Below are 22,093 nucleotides of genomic sequence, written 5' to 3'. Positions count from 1 at the left end.
AGTGCTGAAAACTTAACAGTTCAAAAATGATAGATTTGACATGAAATTATGTTCCTTAATTTTAACACTGGAATGTCAGCAGCTTTCTGGTTTAGGGTATTTTCCCATGCAGGTGTCTGACTGAGTTCTAGTTAAACGATGCTCTATCCCAAACTTCCCTCTTTGCCTAGATGGCTGACAGACTGAAGTGACGTGAAGGGAATGCTTGACTCTATCCTTAGCCTGATAGCTATTTAGTCCTCAAAGGAAATTCTGTGATCCCTGTCCCCTCTTCGACTTGATCGCTCCCCATTCCTCAGAGTCATTTCTAATTGTCTGCTCTGTCAGGATTTTTGTCTACCCTTTAGCTCTGTTCCAGACTAAGTTTTAAAGGTTCCTTCCCCACTATGTCACCACTTCAGACATGTAGACATTTAACTCAGAAGATCCAATACTTTATAAAACTTTATTCATAAAATAAGGTCAAAGACATTCATTCTATCAACCATTCTATTTTCAATTAAAACTTTGTACATCAGATGCAGTTTTGTGAAAAGTAGTTTTATAGAGTCAACATCTATACTGCCTTTCATCTGCAATGCAATATCTATTTGTAAAAGCTATTTGCTATAAAGAACCACAGATTTTTATAAAAGTCCTATGATATAATGTCTGCAGAAAAAAATCTGAAAGTGATTGAGACATAAATAAATGAAATAGAAACTTTGATACAACAGGCATAAAGCTGTTGAGAATGATGGTATTGTCACTATTCTTTGTATTTTGTAGTTTTCTTCAGTCTTTTTTTTTTTCTTTCTTTCTTGTAGACTCATCTCTTTTTCATAGAGGGCAACAGTCCATTCTCCAAGCTAGAAGGCAAATTGAGTTGTTTTATTCCTATGTCCATGTTAAGTTATTCTACAGTCGATGCTTTGGCCTTGGTCATGTAGGTGATATAATCATCATGAAGGCAAGCAAATGCTATCTTTGACAGTTCTGTCCCCAGAGAGAGAGAGAGAGAGCAATGAAAGAGATACCACAATAAAAGAAAACATCATGAAAATAGGGAGAAACAGGGTGCTATGGAATTTCCCAGGAATCCACAAGGATGACCCCACCTTAGACTACTAGCAATAGTTGAGAGGGTGCCTGAAGTGGCCTGCTCCAGTAATCACATTAGTGAATATCCTAACTGTCATTATAGAGTCATCCAGTCATCATAGGCATCCAGTGACTGATGGAATCAGATGCAGAGATCCATGGCTGGCACCAGGCCAAGCTCCAGAAGTCTAATTGATGAGAGAGAGGAGGGATTCTGTGAGCAAGGGACATCAAGATGGGAAAACATACAGAGACGGCCAGCCAAACTAGTGAAAACTCATGAACTGTGGACCAATAACTGTGGAGCCCCCATGGTACTGGACTAGACCCTCTGGATAGTCAAGACAGTTGTTTACCTTGAACTGTTTGCCCCTTCCCCAGGTAGTGGGATCAGGATTCATCCCTGGTGCAGGCTTTTTGGAACCCAGTGCCTATGACAGGACACCTTGGGTAGCCTTGGTGAAGGTGGGCAGAGGCGGGAGGGGGTGGGTAGTGGGGGTGGGGTTGGACCTGCTTCACCTGAATGTACCAGGCCTGCTGACTCCCCCTAGGAGACCTTGACTTGGAGGAGGTGGGAATGGGAGTGGATTGGTGGGGGAGGCTGGGGGTCAGGAGGAGGAGGAGAAAGGGATCTGTGGTTGGTATGTAAAATGAATAGAAAATTTCTTAATATTAAAAATTAAAAAACAAAACAAAACAATGCCACAATGGAAAAGAGAAAGAAAGAAAGCTTTGTCTCCTTATTCACAAATGTTCACAGTCCTACCCTTCAATTCAGATAATGTCCTGGTGAAAATGACTATATTTGGCAATGGGCATATCAAAATAATATTAATTTACTGAGTGATTGCTAAGAAAAGTAAGCAAATTTGAGTGTTTCGGCAAAATCGTTACTGTATGATATTCCAAGAGATGCCAGGACTTGAGTGACAAAGAGAATTCTATTTCTGTTCTCAGACATTGCTATTCAGGTTTGCAGAGAAATAAATGTATATCACTTTGCTGTGAAAGTGCAAGGAAGAAAAGAAAAAAGAGATGAACTTTGTCTCCTTGTGCAATTTCCCTTCATTCTCTCTATCACCAATTATAAAAGTAAGAGTCTTGTCACTTCAGGTTTGTCCTGAAGGTCAGCAGCTTGAGCATCTCAGAGGATGGTCAATGGCCTGAGCATCTCAGAGGATGGTCAATGGCCTGAGCATCTCAGAGGATGGTCAATGGCCTGAGCATCTCAGAGGATGGTCAATGGCCTGAGCATCTCAGAAGATGGTATTAGAAGTGGAGAATCTCCTTCAGAGTTTCAGAACTTTTGCATGAAATTCTACCTTTCAACAAAGCTCACAAGTAATTCATGGTTACACTCAGCTTTCAGAAGCAATATAATTAAGATAGATGGGAGAGGAGGTGGGAGAGGAAGAGATAGGGAAGAGTAAGGTGACATCACGTGTTTGATACACTGCCTTTTCTGCAAAGACAAGACAGAAAGGAGGACTCCCTTGGCTCTTTAAATGACTCTTCCAGATGACTTTTCTATCTCAAACAGCAGTGACTGCTCATCTCCCTCTTGGCATCAGTTAAAAATGAAGGTGATGCTGACAAGATAATCCTTAACTACTGGTGAGGAATCTAGAGAAAGTTACTAATTTGACCTGAAGACTGAGGCCCTTAAATTCTTCCCCAGATGTGCATCCATGATAAATAACATTCTCTTGTAACTTTGGCCTCTTTCACACTAAAGCCCATGTGTAGCTGAGCAAAGCAGAAGGAGACTGACAAAAAAAAAAAAAAAAAAATCTGGTCTAGTTATACAGGGCAACTGAACAGCTGCCAGACCATGAACTTGGAATTCCAGGAATTTAAGCCCTTTCTTAATATGATGCTGACAGCCCAGAAGAATAACTGTTTGGTCGTGTGTGTATATTTTCTGCTACATAACCATGTCTCTGGGTCACTCGTGTGTATGGAAAAAGCACTACATGGAGACATTGATGACCTGGCTTTGTTGCAAAATGTGTGGGCTCTTTCTATGCCTCAGCTTTAGCATCTGCATATTGCTCGCCCTTGACAGCTCTGGGGACCACCTTGGTTTTCCCACCTGCCCTCACACATCCCACTGCAGAGTATTCTGTTCTGTGAGAACCACTTAACTAAAAACAAATTGTTCCCTGGCCCCAGATGTTTTATCACATCCTGATAATGTATTTGCTTTGCCTTTATGGATTTTTTTAAAGAATTTTAAAGCCTTACATTAAATTTGTCTCAAAAATTTTCTCAAGTAAAATGTGTACAGATTTACAGATTTCCCAAATAAATGTGTAAGTGTAAACTTCATCTTATTTATTGATTTTCTTGTGACAAACTGATATTAAAAAATTTAAAAATTAGTTTTCCGTACTAGCAGTAGTCTAAGATCAAATGAGAAAATCATTATATACCAAGGTGAACTTATATAGATAGAAAAAGCCAGAAGTCCTCATTTATGCAAATCACACTGAGACTTCCTGTCTTATCACCAGCATTAAAGATTGCCAGAGTTAAGCCGGGCTTTGGTGTCACACGCCATTAATCCCAGCACTTGGGAGGCAGAGCCAGGCAGATCTCTGTGAATTCAAGACCAGCCTGATTTACAGAGCGAGTTCCAGCAGGACAGGCACCAAAACTACATAAAGAAACCCTGTCTCAAAAAACCAAAAAAAAAAAAAAAAAAAAAAGATTGCCAGAGTCTCAAGGGAATGAATGTAATAGTTATGCATAATGAAATAGATCACCAACATTTAGGATATTCTGCTCTTTCTCTTGTCAATTTGGCTTCTTAATATCTTTATGCTTCTGCACTTGTGAAATGCAAATAGTAGCAATAGCTCCTTACTTTTGAGCATGAGAACTAAACAAGATCATGGGATAGACTACAACCCCAGAAATCAATCAGATTTCTTATCATTTCTTACTTTTAAAACCTATTCCTTTAAAAATATTGTCAAAATTCTGCAAAATTCAAATGCATTCAACAATTATTCATTTAACCAAAATCTAACATTTGTGTTTTGGTAATATATGTACTAAAAGAATAGTTTCAGTGTGCCTGATGAATTGTTGGAAAAGTTAAACTGTTGTTATTAGCATTATTTCCACCATTGTGATTTCTTTATAATTTGGTCTTGAGGTCTTAAGATCACCAAACCCCAGAAAGCCCCTTTGGGAGAGACCAGGTCAGAGAAAGGTAGGATTTCTGCATGGAATGATTGCTGATGTGAGAGCCAATGAGATAGCAAAGCTCAACATGCTGGAACATAGGTAACCATTTACTTGTTTAACAGAGGTGGGATGTGAACAGAAGACCATGTGTAATCTTGCTGTGGTGTGTAGTTCAGCCAACCGGGAAGCGCTAGTGTTAGTTATGCCAGGGCGTTGCCCCTCCTGGCTGGTCGTTATGCCGCCCTCGTGGCTGGTCGCCGCCCGCAGCAACCATGCTGTCCAAGCAGCATGCTGATTAAAAGAATCATAGCCATGGTTACCTTTTTAAAGCTTTATTGGTGGGGGGAGGGAGAAAGAGAGAGAGAGAGAGAGAGAGAGAGAGAGAGAGAGAGAGAGAGAGAGAGAAGAGAGAGAGAGAGAGAGAAAGAGAGGAACAGAGACAGAGAGACACAAAAGGGGGGAGGGAGAGAGGGGAGCCGACGGGAGGAAGGAGCAGAGAGGAGAGGGGACAGAGAGAGCCCACAGAGGGCTCACCCTCTTTTTAGGCTGGGAAGCCGGCGAAGGCTGATGACATAATTAAGGATCAAATCCTTACAGCTAGAGCCCCTGGGCATACCGCTTTTGTTTACGTGAAGGATGTGTAAAGGGAAGGCATTCTTTAGATGACTCTGGTGTTGACCATCAAGTGTTACTGTTGCATGAGTCTGTGGAATATGTTGATTTTCACAGTGAAATGAATAACAAATAGACCATAGAGCACCAACCACCAAACAAGGTTCCACCAGGCCAAAGATGATATAAGTCATGAGGGGTTTCAGACAAACTGACAAGCCTAAAAGTGGATGCCATGGTAACTTTAGTAAATGAATGTATGATAAGATTACTAATCTTCATTGACCTCTTGGGCTCATTGACTCTTGTTTCTCCTAACTTATGTTCCAGCCTGGACAACAAGCAATTAATTCATCACTCATGGTAAATGTTTGCCTCTCATGTTTTTTTCTAAATATGAGTCTAGGACTTCCTACACTGATCAACTTTTCTTTAAAAAGTCATTTTTACTTCCCCCCTGTCTATACAGACTGTAATACCGTTCATGGTGCCAGCTCCTAGTTTTGGGTTGATGACAATGGAGGCTAACATCAAAAGGCAGGCAAACACGTATTTCTGCCGTTGGTTCTTTCTCATCCTCAGATTAAGTTTTTTCATCTCCAAGTGTTCATAACGATTCTGTCACAGAGAAGGAAAATAGATTTTTTTTCCAGCTTCTATCCTCAATGCCAACTACTGGTGCAAGCATCTCAAGGGAGTCTGGAAACCATTTTTCTAGAAATTGGTCCCCTTCATTGATGTGGTAAAGAAGAGTAGCCATTTGTGGAACAGGTGACAGTCCCTGCTTCAGTGCTGACCTCTGATCCTTAATTAAAGGTTGAGGTCCCAAATAAAGCATGTTGCTTTTCTATAAAGGGATATTTTACCCAAACTCCATTGTATTAATGTCCTTTCAGTTAGCTTCTTTCCAAATCCTAGAATAAAATGCATCCTTTCCCTGTAAATAATGTCAGGATTAAGTAATAGGATATTGAGGCATAAGTCCTTACTGTTCCAGCTTTGACCTTGAAGCACTGCTTGCAGTGAGATAGCAGATAACTGTCACACCTGCCCATGGCCTGCCCCTGGGGCATGGCCAATGCAAGACCAGTTAAGATCTGAGATGCCTACTTGTGGCCTCTCTTGGCTCCTCCTGATCCTGGATGCTGGATTGCAGACCAAGTCAGAGTTCTCCAGAAAACCACTGGACTGCACCTCATTTCTCCCAGATCCTGTAACCGATCCCTTATTGGCTGTAAGTTATCCTTGAAATAAACTTCTTTTAATTACCAGATAAACTATGTGGAATTACCTAGTTAATTGCTGCTATACCTTACAGTGAGTTGATGAGCTGATCTTCCCTACTGTATCTTCAGCGAGTGTTTATTTGGCCTGTTTCCCAGAGATGGGACCGCAGCCTTTGATGTTTAGAGCCACTGCACATGGGACACACCTGGTCTTAGACATTAATGTGCATACAGCAACATTGTTGTTTGGTTTTCCCATACTGAACCCTGAGACATTTATTCTTCTGGATATTATGGATAATAAATCCCCCTGAGAGTTTCTGCCTATCATAGTTCCAGGATCATGGCTAGAGCTCTCTTTACCTCTTTCTGATGCTGGTGTTTCCCCAGAGCAACTTCCTGATCCTCATGGGATGACATCAGTATATTTCACCCCTTCTCTCTATTTCAAAGACACATCCCAGAAGAGACTACTAGGATACTTTTTATCTTGGTATGGATGGAAGACAACACTTGGATGTGTCAACTGTCTTAGACCCTAGTTGGTTGTCCTGTTTTCTTTTTTTTTTTTTTCATTTCCACAGACCTCTAAACAGAGCCAGCTGTATATTCCATAGAGCATAAATCCTTCCTTGACTTTTGTAAGCTTAGAAACAAACATAGGTGGCTCATTGTGGTCACCTGACCCTGCTGGCTTGGCTGATTGACCTATGGAATGTGTCTTAGCCACAATTTTTTTTGTTTGTTTGTTTAAATGAAATCTTCTTGAATTGTCTCTAACTTACTAGTTTGCTCCTCTCTATGGAATGCCCCTTGATTTACACAGGATCCCCACACCTTCCTTTCTTTCCTTTAATACACTTAGCTTAACTTATGGGATACTTGCTTGCTTCACTGTCCACTTACTTCTGCCTGTGGAAAGCTTCACACCAACGGGGTTATTACTGTATTCTCTATTAGAAAGCACATGCTGCTGGGCAGTGGTGGTGGTGGTGGTGGTGCACGCCTTTAATCCCTGGAGAGGCAGGTGGATCTCTGTGAGTTTGAGGCCAGCCTGGTCTACAGAGTGAAATCCACGAAAGGCGCAAAGCTACAAAGAGAAGCCCTGTCTCCGGGGGAAAAAAAAAAAGGCCAAAACATATGATATTATTTTTATATCAGGTAACTACTACCCATTCTATGTGAATAATCTCAGTTAAGCTTGAGCACAGGACCATGGGATTCGTGTTTTGACAACTGTAGCTCTGCATAGTGAGTTAGAAAGACGGAGCCAGCCTAGGCATTTTTAGTTCCTCAAGTGTCTTTCTAATCAAATGACAAAGCCTGCCAGATACAAAACCGGAGCAAATAAGCTTGTTTTCTAATGAATATTGCTAAAGACAGAAGATGCTTAAGGGCTATAACCACACATTTCATTTTCCACATTTGTAAAACCAAAAAAAAAAAAAAAAAAAAACAAAAAACAACAAAACAAAAAAAACCTTTAAATGCATCAGACACATCTAAACACATCAAATATAAATTTGCCATTTATAGAACAGACTACTTATTGATATTTCAGGACATCTTGAGAAAGAAATAGACACTTATGCACATCATGAACTCCACATGGAAATGGGCACAGAAAGTATTCCATAAGTGGACATTAGTAAGAAGACTGGAAATTCTTAGGCTGCTGTAACTGCGGTCATAGTAAGATCTCCATCGTGGTGTTTAGATTCGTTACCTGGGTGAAGTCAGACTGATGCTGCAGGAGATCTAGGTAATTATAAGGACAAACCTTCATGAAGCTTTAGAATGGAGCACAGAACTGTGTCATCCTCAGCTGTGGGGCCTGAGGAGAGAGCTTAATGGTTCAAAGCACTCTTTGCTCTTCTAGAAAACTCTGGTTTGAATCCCAGAAACTGCAGGTTGGCTAACAACTGTCTGTATGTAACCCCAGTTTCATGGGATCAAATGGCCTATATCACACTCCTCATGTGCCAGGAATTCACATGTTGCACATACATACATTCAGGAGAAACACTCATCCAAAAACAATAATAATAAAATTAGGTCTAAAAAACATTCAATAATTTATTGAGAGTGCTTTTGAAACATTTCTAAGTGTAGAAGATGGAATAGAAATTTGAAGTAGAAACTGAAATTTATTCTGGAATAGTTAATAAATTAAATCTGGCTTGTCTGTGAATATAAGTACATAATACATAGATCCACATACCATATAAGCATATAAAGAAATCACTAGGACTGTCTGACGTTTGTGGGTCTCTGTTACATTGTGTTTCCTGTGGCCATTTTCCCTTGTCCATGAAACAAACTGTTGGCATCACATCATACCTATAACTGCCAGTTCCTATTGCTTCAAAACAAGTTACCTCATCAGTCTGCATTCTGTGCCCCCGTATGTGAGATGTGAATGCTTAGTAAAGAAGATTATGATTTATCCTCAAAATGAACACAAAGAAAGTTAGAAGGTGTAACTTGTTTGTCTCATTTCAAATTGTAGGAGTGAAATTATGACAAGACCTGAGAAAATAGAAGGTTTTTCATGTCACAAGCCATGGGGTCACATGCACACTGGAAGGTATCCAGAGAAGCAATGGTGGTGACTCATTTTCATAACAATTCATCAAATAGTCATTGTGTCTTGCCAAAATAATTCAGTTTTGATCTCATAAACTCTTTTGATGGCATTTTTGCATGGATAACTCAGAAGGAAAAAAAAAAACACTTGAAGAATAAAAACTTACTCTTTTTGTTCTTTGAGTAGAGAGGTAACCTTACATAGAATAAACAGTTTTAATGTGTTTATTATAATGTCATTCTTTAATAGCGTTTTATGTAAGGAACACTCAGGCATGGCAACATAATAGCCCTGAGAAATACACAATCCTAACTATTTGGAAAGTGGAATTTTATGAGGTGAATCAATAAATGCATTCGAGTCACTCGAAGGAAGACGACACTTGTTACATCATGAAGCTTGCTCTTCTGTCTCCCGATGCCTGTATGCAGAATGTTGTTGTGGATCCATGAAAACAGGACTGTACGTCAGAGGTCACCTATGTGACAACTTGCTGGTGGTGAAATTCACCAGTTGTCATACACTTGCTATGATTGGTTTTGTTTTTGCAGAAGGGTTTAGATTCCTGTGCAGAATTTTGTCATTTGAAAGGATGGTAGATAAACTCTTACAAAAAAAAATAATAAAACATTTTCCACAATGATCTTCTACTACTTTATTGTCATGCATAGAATTCAGCAAAACTCTGAATATTTAATAAAATGAACACTGTGGTTTACTTGGTCTGGTTATGTCTTCTTTTAAACTTCAGATTTTTAACAGACTTAAATACACGGCACAGCAAGACAGAAGAAAGCTGCGGTGGTCCTGTCACTCTGATGTGTCATGTGAGCTCATCTGTGGCTTCCTCCTCTCAAGTTTATAAAGGGCTCTCTCTACTTGGTTAGGTACCAGCTGATCCTTTGACCACAGGCTTCCTACCTGGATGACTGATGCTGAATTTGACAGAGAATACAGATGAAGGACTCCTTCCTACTCTAGAAAAGCTGGGCAATGTCATAACATTTTTGAACATGTGAATATATGATGTGTTCTGTCCAATGAAGAATATGAGGTAGAGAGAAATATAAAGTCTTTCCCAAAATAAAATCACAAACTTGGACTTAAATGTAGATAGAGTGAATCCAGTCATTTACATTTCCAAACTATAATTATTTAAAATTATAGACATGATATATTATGAATAACTTAGATAGGCATGGGTAAATGTAAAATACTGAGGCTAAAAATGTACTGATTTGCATATGCTAATGCGCTTATGTAAATATACATAGAAGGTAGTTGTTAGTAGATGGATTCAAGTTTGAACTTGAATGAATGCTACTAGTATAAGAGTTATATGTATTCTGGAATTCTTAAATTCTAAAATATTTAATGGTTTGTTTTCACAAAATCAGATAACAATTTTTAAATGATAATAACAATTCAGTAGTTTCTATCACATTAACACATACTATGCTAAAAAGAAAAGTGAAAGACATCCTCCAGGGAGTTCAATGTTTTATTTGCCAAATGATTTCTTCAACATCTAATTAAATTTTCATGTAACTACATTGAGTTTTCTTTCTCTAAACAGGGTGATCATTCACTGTAGTGACAGCTTCATCATGCTAAGTCTATTTACAAACCTACACTTTGAGGGGGAAAGTGCATACCTGGGTAATTTTATATACAATACAAATGAAAAACATGTTAAATCATCAAACTGCCCAAGCACATACAAAAACAAAAACAAAAACAAAAACAAACCAAAAAAAACAACTAGTCACCCATAGTCAATATGTATTAATTATGTTTTTTAGAAATACATATATTTTACATTTGGCAGGGTTATGTTGAAGAGTAATTTCTGTATCTTTAAAAGGAAAGAAATGAGCATGTAATTAAGGTAAAAACAGGAGGTATTAAATAAGACAAATAGTAGCATAGAATTAAACATCACCATTTAGCAGTTTGAAGTTATGTGGAGCAAGGGGACAGTGCTTTGGAAGTCATTTTACTTTAAATGTTCATACAATAGATGAATCACAAACACAGAGGACTGTGTTAGCACTGCATGTAAACACACTGTAATTTTTGCATGTATAAAAAAAATAAAATGTGACTGTTTTAAGCACGAAAACTATTTGCGCATGGGAACACTATCAATTATTGTAGCACATACACATTTGGAACAATAGTTTAAAAACAAAATTGGATGATATTTATGTGCTCTGCTTTAAATGTTTTCTATAACACTGAGGTGCCCTCTTAGAACATCAAAATTTACCATTACTTAACTAAACACATTTTCATCTTCTGGTAATGGATATAATCCCTCCGTCTTCCCTTCCCTCTTTTCCTCCTTCCTGACCTTCCTTCTTTCATGTCTGTCTATCCTTCTTTCCTGCCTGCTTCCCTTCCTCCCTCTCTCTTTTCCTTTCTTTACATTTAAGCCCAGGTCCTTGTGCATGCCAAACATGTAATCTACCACCAACTCACACCCTACACATGGTTTTCCTTCTGGAGTTTTGTTTAAAATTCTCAAAAAGGAAGCAGATCCCCCTTCATTACCTTGTTTATGACTGTTAAAAAGAGGTGTGTTTCAATAGTGTTGGGTACAATTTCTGTTTCTCTCTGGAAATATAAACGTATTAAAATAAGTTTAAATTTAAAAATTGAAGTTCTATCATTAAAAGAAGTATGAGGAAATTTCCCATAATTTATCCATTTAGTTTTTAAATTGGAGAAAATAATTTTAGTATACTTTTTTCACAAAACAATCCAAACATTTTGATAGCTGCACTCTGCATGGAGAAGTTGGATGTTTTAACAATGTTTCCTCCTTGTTTTGTTTGCCAAGCAGACTAGGAAATTTAAATCAAGCAGTAAATCAATTAAATAATGTAAGAGTATATGTAAGTCTATAATAACTTAAATAACTTCCAAAAAACAAAGTGCTTTTATTTGGAAGATGATAACCTAACAGTAGAAATATCAATGCCTTACTGAGACATCTCCCATCAAAGGCCTAGACAGCACAGGCTATTCATTTTGTCTTCCTGAAACAAGAGAACAGAGACTAATGGCAGATCTCAGTAACTGACACATATTATAATCTTAAACAAAGGAACAAGCAAGATCATAATTCACTGGAAGCATGTGAACTCATCACATTCTCTTTATGAGTCACACTTACTTTTAAGTAACATCTGGATGCTCCCTTCCCAGTCATTTGTCTAACCTACATGACTTTGGATGGTTATTCTGTCACAGGCATTTATATGACATTTACTATGTGAAAATTGTGAATTGGAATTCGTTTTCATGTAAATAAACCACTGACAATTAAAAAGATAAACCCCTAGAGCAGGGAAGGAACAGCACAGGGTAATTTATGGCCCTCGCTCAACTGAGGGTGTAACAGTTCTGCTTCTGTTGCTGCATTGATGCTGAAGAAAAGACACATAAAGATATAAATAAAATCTGGGATAAGTTAAATATTTCTATGCACCATGAGGACCATGACATGTCTAGTGCTAGTCTGTATCATACAAGAAGATGCATGCTCATTTAAGTTCATAGAGAACACACTTGAGAGCGAGTCTCCAGCTTTTGTTAGGAATTTCTCATGGGTAAAGCACAAGACTTTGCTCAGTAGTTGACCAGTGAAGACAGAGCATTTGTTACTGGAAGCAAAGCCCCACAGATGAGCATTTATGACTCTGGAAGCTGATTCCTCCTGTTCCTACTTTTCCTGCTGTTGATGAGAGCCTTCAGCTTGCCATAGTCCCCCCTCATCTTCTGTGGCTCTTCTCCCAGCTGCTGTTGCTGCCGGGTGTCTTTACAGTACTGGTTGATGAGCTGCATTTCAGAGTGGCTGAATGCCCCCAGGATGTCCTTTGGATGGAAGGGTAGAGCCCTCACAGAGCCAGCCCATGTCCATGGGGACCACTTGTCTGTCACAACGGCCACCATTTCTGAATCTAAAACTTTGAAGTTAATCTTGGCTATGGTCTGCTTGAAGCTGTTCTCAGTGGCAATGCAGTGGTAGAGCCCTTGGTCAGAATCCTGAACAGAGCGAATCAGTAGTCCTTGGGAAGTGGCTATAATTCGCTCATTGAGCTTAACCTAAGAGAGAAACACCATGAATGTCCCAAATGGAAGACTACAATTTCTAAAATAATACACTCAATATAAAAAAAAAAAAAAGTTGACTTTCACAACTAGGCAGAAGCATTGAGGATCTTCTGTCTCAGAGTATGCAACATTATGGTTAGTTTCACTATACACATACACTCTTTTGTCTACAATGTGCAATCTTGTCTCTTGAACTACCAAAAGAGATAATAAAGGTACCACTCACACAGGAAAATCTGAAGTGGGTTCCTGTGATGGCTAGTTTTATATCAAATTGACACAATCTATAGTTATCTGAAAGGAGAATTTGAGAAGATGCCTCCAGTCTCAATTGAGAAGATACCTCCATAAGATTCTGCTGTATATCATTTTCTTAATTAGTGATTGGCATGGGTGAGCCCTGCCCACTGTGGGTTGTACTGTCCTTGGGCTGATGGTCTATAGTTCTATAAGAAAGTAGGCTGAGGCAATCACAGAGCCTACATGGGTCTGTGATAGGCCCTCTGCATATATGTTGTGGTTGTTTTGCTTGAGGTTTTTGTGGGACTTCTAACAGTGTGAGTGGGGGTGTCTCTGACTCTTTTGCCTAGTATTGGTACCATTTTCCTCCTACTGGGTTGCCTCCTCCAGCCTTGATATAAGGATCTGTGCCTATTATTATTGCATCTTGATATACTATGTTCAGTTGATATAACTGGGAAGTCTGGTCTTTTCTGAAGAGAAACGCAGCAGCAGTGGACCTAGAAAGGAAACAAGTGGGGGGTGGTGGTGACTGGGAGGAGTGGAGGGAGGGGAGACCCCAGTCACAATGTATTGTATGAGAGAAGAATAAATAAACAGGGAAAATGCACCAAACTGAAGTGTTCACTCTTGGTTACATACTTTTATGAGATTTAAAAATAAAATAATACATAATCCCTGGTTAGAAAAGAAAGCTGGTTGAGCAAGCCAAGGGGAACAAGCCAGTAAGCAGCAACCATCAGCTTCTGCCTCCAGGCTTCTGCCCCGTTTGAGTTTCTGTCCTGACTTCTTTAAAGGACGAACAGCGATATGCGAGTGTAAGTCAAATAAACCCTGTGCTCCCCAAGTTGGTCATGGTGTTTTATCAAAGCAGCAGTAACCCTAACTAAGACAGTTCCCTTCAGACTAATGTAGTTTAACCCTACACAAACACAAGATTGGTAGTTATTTTGGCATCTGATAGGAAACAGTTTTATATTAATGAAATTCTTACATGATATCCATTAAGCCCTGAAATTATTTTAATTTTTATTTTTATGAAACTACTCACTTGTAAAAGCAGAAAACAACTATTATGGGGTTCATTTCTTTCTGTTTTTTAACAATAAGTATTCTCAACACAGGCACACACACACACACACACACACACAGAATTTTGAATGTTTTCACGGATCTTGTCCAACTATCACACTACAGGATGCCTAAAAATAAGTTTCAAGGACATTACCTTACAAGACTTTCAAGAAAATTTATCTCCACATGGTAATAGAAACATGTGGTAGTGTTTAGTCACTATAAGGCTTATAATACAAAATGACCAATTGCTGGGTATTGGCTACACACATGAGATCCATTTGTTTTACAATTAATTGACTTACAATAGTAGCTATTGTATTATCAATGAAGATACTGAGAAATCATGTGGTGGGAAGTGTTCTGGTATTTATAATCTGGATTATCTCTCTTTGAGTAAAAACAGAAACAGGATCAAAAGCAAGAAAGGTAATACATGTGAATATTTTTACATTATCAAAGTTCTGCACAAAAGTACATTTCATTGTTAATAAAATCCAAATCAAAGATTGTATTTAGATTTAAAATGTGTAATCTTGAGTGAGTTAATATTCATCATGTACCTACAGGTGCCAGGCAGCAGAGGTCAGAGTGACTTGGATTCTCAGAAACTGTAGGTACAGAGGTTTGTGAGCTTCCTGGTGTGGGTATAGGGAACCTGAAACTGGGTCCTTTACAAGATGCCCTGGTCAAAAATTTAAAACTATCAATGGATTCAGAGGAAATAGGGATCTCCAAATCTTACCTGTTCGTTCTATTCTTACTGCCACACAATTCAATCTCCACTTATGCAAATGGTCAACCTATGATTTAATGTTTGAGCCTCATGGAATTCAGTTACTAAAGACCACGTAACACATTCGAATAAGCAAGTGTGAGAGTTGGACCTGTTTTTTCCTATGGAGCCAAGGTCCCAGTCACTTTGATACAGTGTCTGTGTTCTACTGCTTTCAGTCATGTGCACTTGCCTAGCCTTGATTAACACTACACCCAAACAAAAGCTCCTGCAACAGAACCTACACAAACGCAGGGAGTGCATCCAGTTTCTGCTCGGCACCATCAAAACTGAAGGCATAGTAATGACATGCATTATAGAATTCGAGGTTGCTTGTATGTGCATGTGATTTTTTCTTCTCATTTGTCAGGACAGTGTGACATCAGCATTAGGGAATTCAGGATTTATAATATGTCACTCTCTGCCAATTTGCAATGCCACTCTTTCCAAACAGTTCTTTATAATCAATAAAATTTCAGAGTAAGAATGTATTTATTTGCAAGTCTAGGGGTCTTTTTCCTTAACAATAAATAAACCTAGTGGCCCCATAAGCAATTATTGCATAAATTACCTGAGTGACATACAAGGGTCATGAATGCTAATGCAATGGAAATATGACCACACAGCAGAAAAATGCTCCTTGCTACGAAGGAAGGGTTAGAGTTCAACATAATTTCTTTCTGAGGAAAACGGAATGTTTTTAAAGCTCCTTTTATCTTGTGAGTCACACAGAGGTGCTGTTGTATGCAGTCTTAGCTGCTGGCTTTGCAGGCATTTTTTTTCTTTCACAAGTGCCTCCTTACATCACGACTCCGACTCCGTCCAGCACATGAGCTCTTGTTACAAACACTAAGGCTACAGAGGTGCCGGGCAGAGCAGATTTCTCATTAATCCCCCAGCTTGAAGACAAAGGATTTTAAAGATGACGGCAATGACTTGGCATTGACCTAAAAGGATGTTTCTATGTCCTCTCTTCCCAGTCTCATCTGTGCCTCCCTAAGAACTGGGATTTAGCGCTCCTCCCAGAGTCCTGATGGACAGCTGGGAGGTGGGGCAGGCCACTCACCTCTTTCCTCCGGTCTTTATCTTTCTGCAGCAGCCACTTGATAGATGCCTGTGGAGATTTGGGGGCACACTCAAGAAAAGTGCTGTTATTTCTTACTCCGTACTGAACAATTTCAGCTGCATTTCTGTATGCTGAAAAGCAGAAATCAGAGGAATGCGAGAGAAGAGATTTAGAGAGTACTCCTCTACGTGAAAGCTTCTCTCTCTAAAATTGTGCTCAGTATGGCTGTCACCATACGGTAGTAGGTATAACTTACGGGTCTAGCCATTTTCTTTTAATGTAAAGTAAAAGAGACACTAAAAGTTACCTAAGGTTTTATTGGTACACATTTATTACTCTGCACTGAGGACTGTAACAACTTTAAATAATTATTATAACAGCTTTTTAGTTAGATTTTTCTCAGTTGCACAAAGTGTGGTCATGAGTCATGAATGACATAGATACAGGATTACATATCTGCACATACGTAACATGTGTAATCTATGAAGGCATACCCTGTAAATGCAGTGTGAAGTGCCAGACAAAATGGGAGCTCGGTTTATGCCATTCACGAAATCATACTCAGTGTGAAATGGAAGAAACACAAACAGAAAGCATGGGATGTCCACTGTATGATACAGTGATCGGAAGCCAGGCTTGGAGTCAAAGGGCCATGGGATAAATTAATGCACGTCCACACCACTGGCTGTGTAACGTGAGACAGGTTTCTTGAACCATCTCTGTTTTCCCTTAGTCATTTCTAAAGCATAGATTATAATATTTTTAAACTTTTAGATAAAAATTTTATGGAAAAGAAAGCACTTAGTGAAACCAGGCAGAGGTTAAAACGGGACCGGAAGGCTTTCTTCCTAAATCAGGGATAAAAATCGATGTTGTGACAGGTTTTAAACAGTGGATGAGGTCATCACAAGAAAGCCCTGGAGCTCAGACCCAAAGTCATCGCGATACTGGACATTACCTCCACTGATACTCTCCTCACCACCGTGACAAGGGGGTCAGAAACAGGAACTGACATAAAGTTGTATGAAAATGCCCCAGGAATAGCAAGTGACAAAGCAGATGAATTCCCTGAATTAGATGTATGAAACAACAAAACAAAACATCTACCGCGGAGTTGTATTTTGGTTACCATAATAAGGAACAAGAATGTCATTCTTTACTAAATGGAGGCCCAGGCTCCAATGGGTGGTAAATGTAACTAACACCTGCTCTAGCCTAGGTATAGTGAACATGGGGCTTGCTGCCTCATAGACCTGAGTGCTGTGGTTACTCTTCATTCCAGTTTTTTTTTTTTTTAATTTATAAACTTTATTTTATAAAAATTTGCACATAGTTTCATCTTTAAAATAATATGCCTGCAGCACCAGGTGAGTCAGGAGAAAGGGCTGTTTGAGGTGGAGGGAAGTGATCCATGAATAGCTTAACAACAAGGCATCTCTTTGTCAGGACAAAGAGGAAGGGGTTGGGTTAACTGTAAAACGGGGCAGGCCTGTAGTTGAGTCTCAGCCTGGATCTCTGAAGGATTATTCTCTGCATCTGTAGCACTGGGAGCAGTACATGCCTCTAGAAAGGGATGAGTTAGTAAACAAAATGTGCTAGGAACACATAATGAATTTTATAACTATGAGAAAATCACACTCACATTAAAGAGTAAAGGGACTCTGGCAGCAAGAGCAGCGCTATGCGGAGCATCACAGAGTCTGTGGGATCCCACCCCACACAGTCTACAAGAGTCCAATTCTAAAGAAAGCCGGCCGTTACTGGCAGGCACTAGGGGAAAGGAGATGCTTAGTAAGTGTTTAATAAACGCAGTGGCTATGTTTGGGAAGACAGTAAGGACCCTAAGGTACCTGGTTGATAGTCACACAGTGAGAATGTGCTGAACAGTACAGAGGCCATGGTTCAAAATCATTAAAACCATTAATATTTTCTCATGTATATTTTCTTCAGTAAAATAGTGTTTATTGTGTTATTTGTTAGTAAAGTTTAAAGTAAAACTTTTGCTTCAGAAAGAAATAAGCAACTAAGAGAATCTGTGTTTGCCATCTGTGTGAGGGACCTACTGGCTCACACACTGGCTGCCACGTACTCCAGAACATGTGGTTTTGTGGCTCTCCATAGTCACACAAAGAGCACTTAAGTTTAATCGCCAGTAACAAATATTTTACAAACTCATGATGACACGTTCTTAAGTGAGTGACTTGAGTGAAGATTCCTTATTAAAGGAGATGCAGAATGTTGGCGTTGTTCGGCATGACTAACACCTGCCCACTTCTGATACCTTTTAGATTGAACCCTCGGCATTGTGTCAGTGGGTTCCCGTGTCTCACGTCCTGCCTTCGGCTCCTCCTGCAAGTGCAGAAAAATATTAAAGGGATTTGACATTGCTGGCAGTTATGCTACATTAAAAAGCACCCCATTTTAAACTTTGCAGCATTTTGCTTGTCTAAGCTTTAATTTAGAAAGCGAATAGAGGAAGTCTCATTATTTCACGCAGCACTCTGACCATTCATGGTGCGTGAGTGACAGGTCAGGTGGAACCCAACCTTCCTCTACATCTAGTCAGTCCTCTCACTCTATCATCAGTGATGGACAGCCAAAAAATTACTATATGCATCACTCCCAAGTGGATGCTGGGTTGTCTAAATAACTCTATCAAATTTTATTTCACAGATATTAACCCAAAGTGTCTTAAAAATGAAAACTGCTAAATGGTAAACTCAACAGCATTTTCTTCTTTTAAAAGTTTTGTTTAAATAAATACATTTTTGTTTAAAAGTCAGTACTTTATAGATGTTTTAAACTATTTTGAAACAAATAGGATTGCTGAATATAAAGAAAAACAAACTCTTTACTTCAATGGGTATATATGTACAATGAATTCTAGAATGCTTATATGCACAATTTTTTTCTATATTTGCTATATTTTCCTCTTATGCAAGTACATATGTATAATATAGCATAATAGTATATTTACTGTTATATAGACATATATGAAAACTTTTAGAAAATGAGATATAAATATAATGATTATGCTATAGACAACAATATTTATATGCTAAAAATACTAATATTTATTTAATAACATCATTGAGCATATAGGATATAATAGTTTCTCAGTCCCCTAAAATACTTATTAGGAGACTCTTTAAGGTTTATTCATCTCCAAGTCAAATAGTTTTGTTGCTTGGAACATACTAATGGAAAAAGCATTTCAAAAATGAGTTAAAAACCTTTGTAAGTTGGAAAGTAGTTATATAAAACTTTATGGTATTTTCTCATTAGTGATTTCTCTTCTTGAGTCTCAGGTTCATGAGGGCTATTAATTTTGACTTCATGATGGAAAAGCGAACAGTTGGATGCATACAGCCACCCCTAAAAGTCATATGGACTTTAAATATTGATAATACACAGCTAAATGATTTATGAATGAGAATATCATTTAGTTGGATTAAGTGTTAAGCCCTAACATTTTATCCTGATGATAAAATATTGAGCAAAATGAGCAGAAATAAAAATGTACACAGTGATTATTAAACATACAAAACAATATTAATGTCAAAGTCACTCATGATTTAAAAATCTCATTTTAAATTATAAGAAGTGGTTAATACTTTATGTTAACAAGTATATTTATAGAAATATTGGCATATAAACTGCACCATTCAATTGTATATGTGTATAGTATCACACACACTCAGTCACTGTCATGGAAGGAAACACGATCAGTGTCCTGTTCTAGAGCAGCACCATGCCTACTTTTACTGCCATGTATTTGCATTATTTACTACTGTTAACCTTGTGAATGTATACTAAAACAGCACTTTGTGAGTGTTCTTAGGGTTGAGCTGGTCATTTTCAGCCTTCCAGACACTCAGTGTCACTCACAATGTCTAAATGTATTGTCCTGTAGTCAGGACTATGGGGTGCTACTTGTGTACAGTACATAACTTCTCAAGCTGGACAAAGCGAACTTGCCACATCAGCTTCCAGACATTCAAATAGAAAACCATGTTGTAGCTCTTTTTAAATGATGAGATCAGCGAGAGCCTTTGGTATGTGTCACTTTCCTTGAATGAATTCCTGGAGCATAACAGAACCATGCTGGTAGGCAGCGTGATATTATATTACATGTAGGATTTGGCTTTGGCTGACTTTGCTGATGTTTCATCATTATTCTCAATTCTTTTGGATAAACAATGAAATCATTTTCTACTTTCACAGAAAAGATATTTATAAAGCTTGAACTGATTATCCCATCTTCCATTTTCCAACTATCTGCCTGAATTCAGGATAAATAACATTAGGAACTACGTGGCAGTATTAATACTCACAAATATTTCATATACTTCAAAACGGTGAGAAAAAAGTGCTTATTGTTTACTATATACCAAGTTATTTAAAATGAAAGGAGCTATTTAATACTGTGTGAATATGTTGATTCTACTATTTTCTGGCTGTGACTCTACCTCTCTGCTTCCATACAAAGGGTATATTTTTGCTTTAATAAAAATGAATTCATCTATGTAGTATTTGCTACAAACAGATAATTCAAGGAAAATAAAACCAGATAATACTAAAAGTGAACACCGGTGGGGTGGTGGTGGCACACGCCTTTAATCCCAGCACTCAGAAAACAGAGCCAGGTGGGCCTTTGTGAGTTGGAGGCCAGCCTGAGCTACAGAGCAGAATCTAGGACAGGTACCAAAACTACACAGAGAAACCTGTCTACCACCCCCCCCCACAAAGTGAATGCTGAAAATATTACAGATGGTCTTTTACACCACTACCTTTTAGTCTCTATAAGCAATAAGTAAGGAAAACTGTATCAATTCATTCTGCAAACACATTTTACATTCTCCATAGCATGCTTGAGTTGGAAATAATTTGCAATATTTAAACAGTATAGATATTTTTGGTGGAACGTCTATTGCACTAGCCAAAAAGAAATATGACTAAGCTCATCCTCTCTTCTCTCTTTCTTTCTTTTTTTTTTTTTCTCTTCTCTTCTCTCTGTGTGTGTGTGTGTGTGTGTGTGTGTGTGTGTGTGTGTGTGTTGCATTTTATAAGTTTTCATGATAGAATTAAGACACTGGTAGTGATATTGAAAACAGTTATTTAAACAGGTGATTCTTAGATTTCCAGCCCAGCATGCATGTTTTAATGCTAGGCATGATATTGGAATAGTGAACAGATGCAAGATAGCATAACAACTTTGTTTCTAAAGAGCCATGACTAAATTCATACTTTGTGGTAGTAAAATAGTGATGTGTAACCCATGTTTTAATATGAATCTTAAAAATGTAACTGGATTTGTAATAGGTGAGACAGTATGTGAACATACTCAAAGACTTCTAAAATGTACAATTAATCTCAAATATGCTATGATACCCCACACGTGGGATGAAACTTTACTTGAGAAGCATTGCTTGTGTGAAAATGAAAACTCCTGTGGGCTACGACAGTCTTTGCAAGGAAGGGCTTCTGCCCTTCCATTCTTTCACATTTAAGCAAGGGTCGGATTTATCTACAGGATGTGGTGGTGTTCCATTTATAATTCCCACTTCACTTTGCTCTTTAGAAAGTATCATGTATCAGTTTTGTTCTTCACTAAATCTGGTTAAAAGACCAAGGACTCTAACCCTGCTTCTGGAGATGCCATATTTTGCTCTAGACCTTTGACTGGAAAAATGTATTATCTGGCAAATATTTAGCTGTGGAAACACTTTCAAAACACTACTTTTACTATATTTAGAACTACATGACAAACACTTTTGAAAAATCCAATAGTAGCTACAAAAATAAAATTTATTCATGATTACGTTTGAAATTGGCATCCCTCACCCTCTGTGTCCAGGTTCTAATCTCTTCAGCCAGTACAAATACAAACTACTATATGGGAATGAGCATTCAAAAGTGAGGGAAAACTGACAGACGTGAAGGAGCTCCTGCTCAACTCCTGTGACAAATGTGGGAGAATACTGAGTCTTGCAAAGTTGATGAAAGATTCCTGCTTCAAAGACGAGGAGTCCTACTCATACCTGGTGCTTGTAAAGAAGGGGGATCCAGTCCAGGCTATTCGCTCTACCCAGACTCAAGTTTCTTTCTCTACTCAACACACT

General features: G+C 38.4%; 1 protein-coding gene across 1 annotated transcript in view; it reads right to left on the bottom strand.

Annotated features, from left to right (window-relative positions):
- Positions 1-10,180: 10,180 nt before the first annotated feature.
- Sema3c (semaphorin 3C) overlaps positions 10,181-22,093 on the bottom strand; it is a 155,553-nt gene continuing 143,640 nt past the window's right edge. The window contains exons 16-18 of the mRNA XM_028891324.2: positions 18,253-18,320; positions 15,972-16,102; positions 10,181-12,807 (exon numbers count right to left, since the gene is read on the bottom strand). Of these exons, the coding sequence (XP_028747157.1) occupies positions 12,394-12,807; positions 15,972-16,102; positions 18,253-18,320 (613 nt within the window). The 3' untranslated portion in view covers positions 10,181-12,393. The remainder of the gene's footprint in view (positions 12,808-15,971; positions 16,103-18,252; positions 18,321-22,093) is intronic.

Source organism: Peromyscus leucopus, chromosome 3 (genome assembly GCF_004664715.2).
Source record: "Peromyscus leucopus breed LL Stock chromosome 3, UCI_PerLeu_2.1, whole genome shotgun sequence".
Lineage (NCBI taxonomy): Eukaryota > Metazoa > Chordata > Mammalia > Rodentia > Cricetidae > Peromyscus > Peromyscus leucopus.
This window is presented reverse-complemented; position numbering and strand designations above follow the sequence as displayed.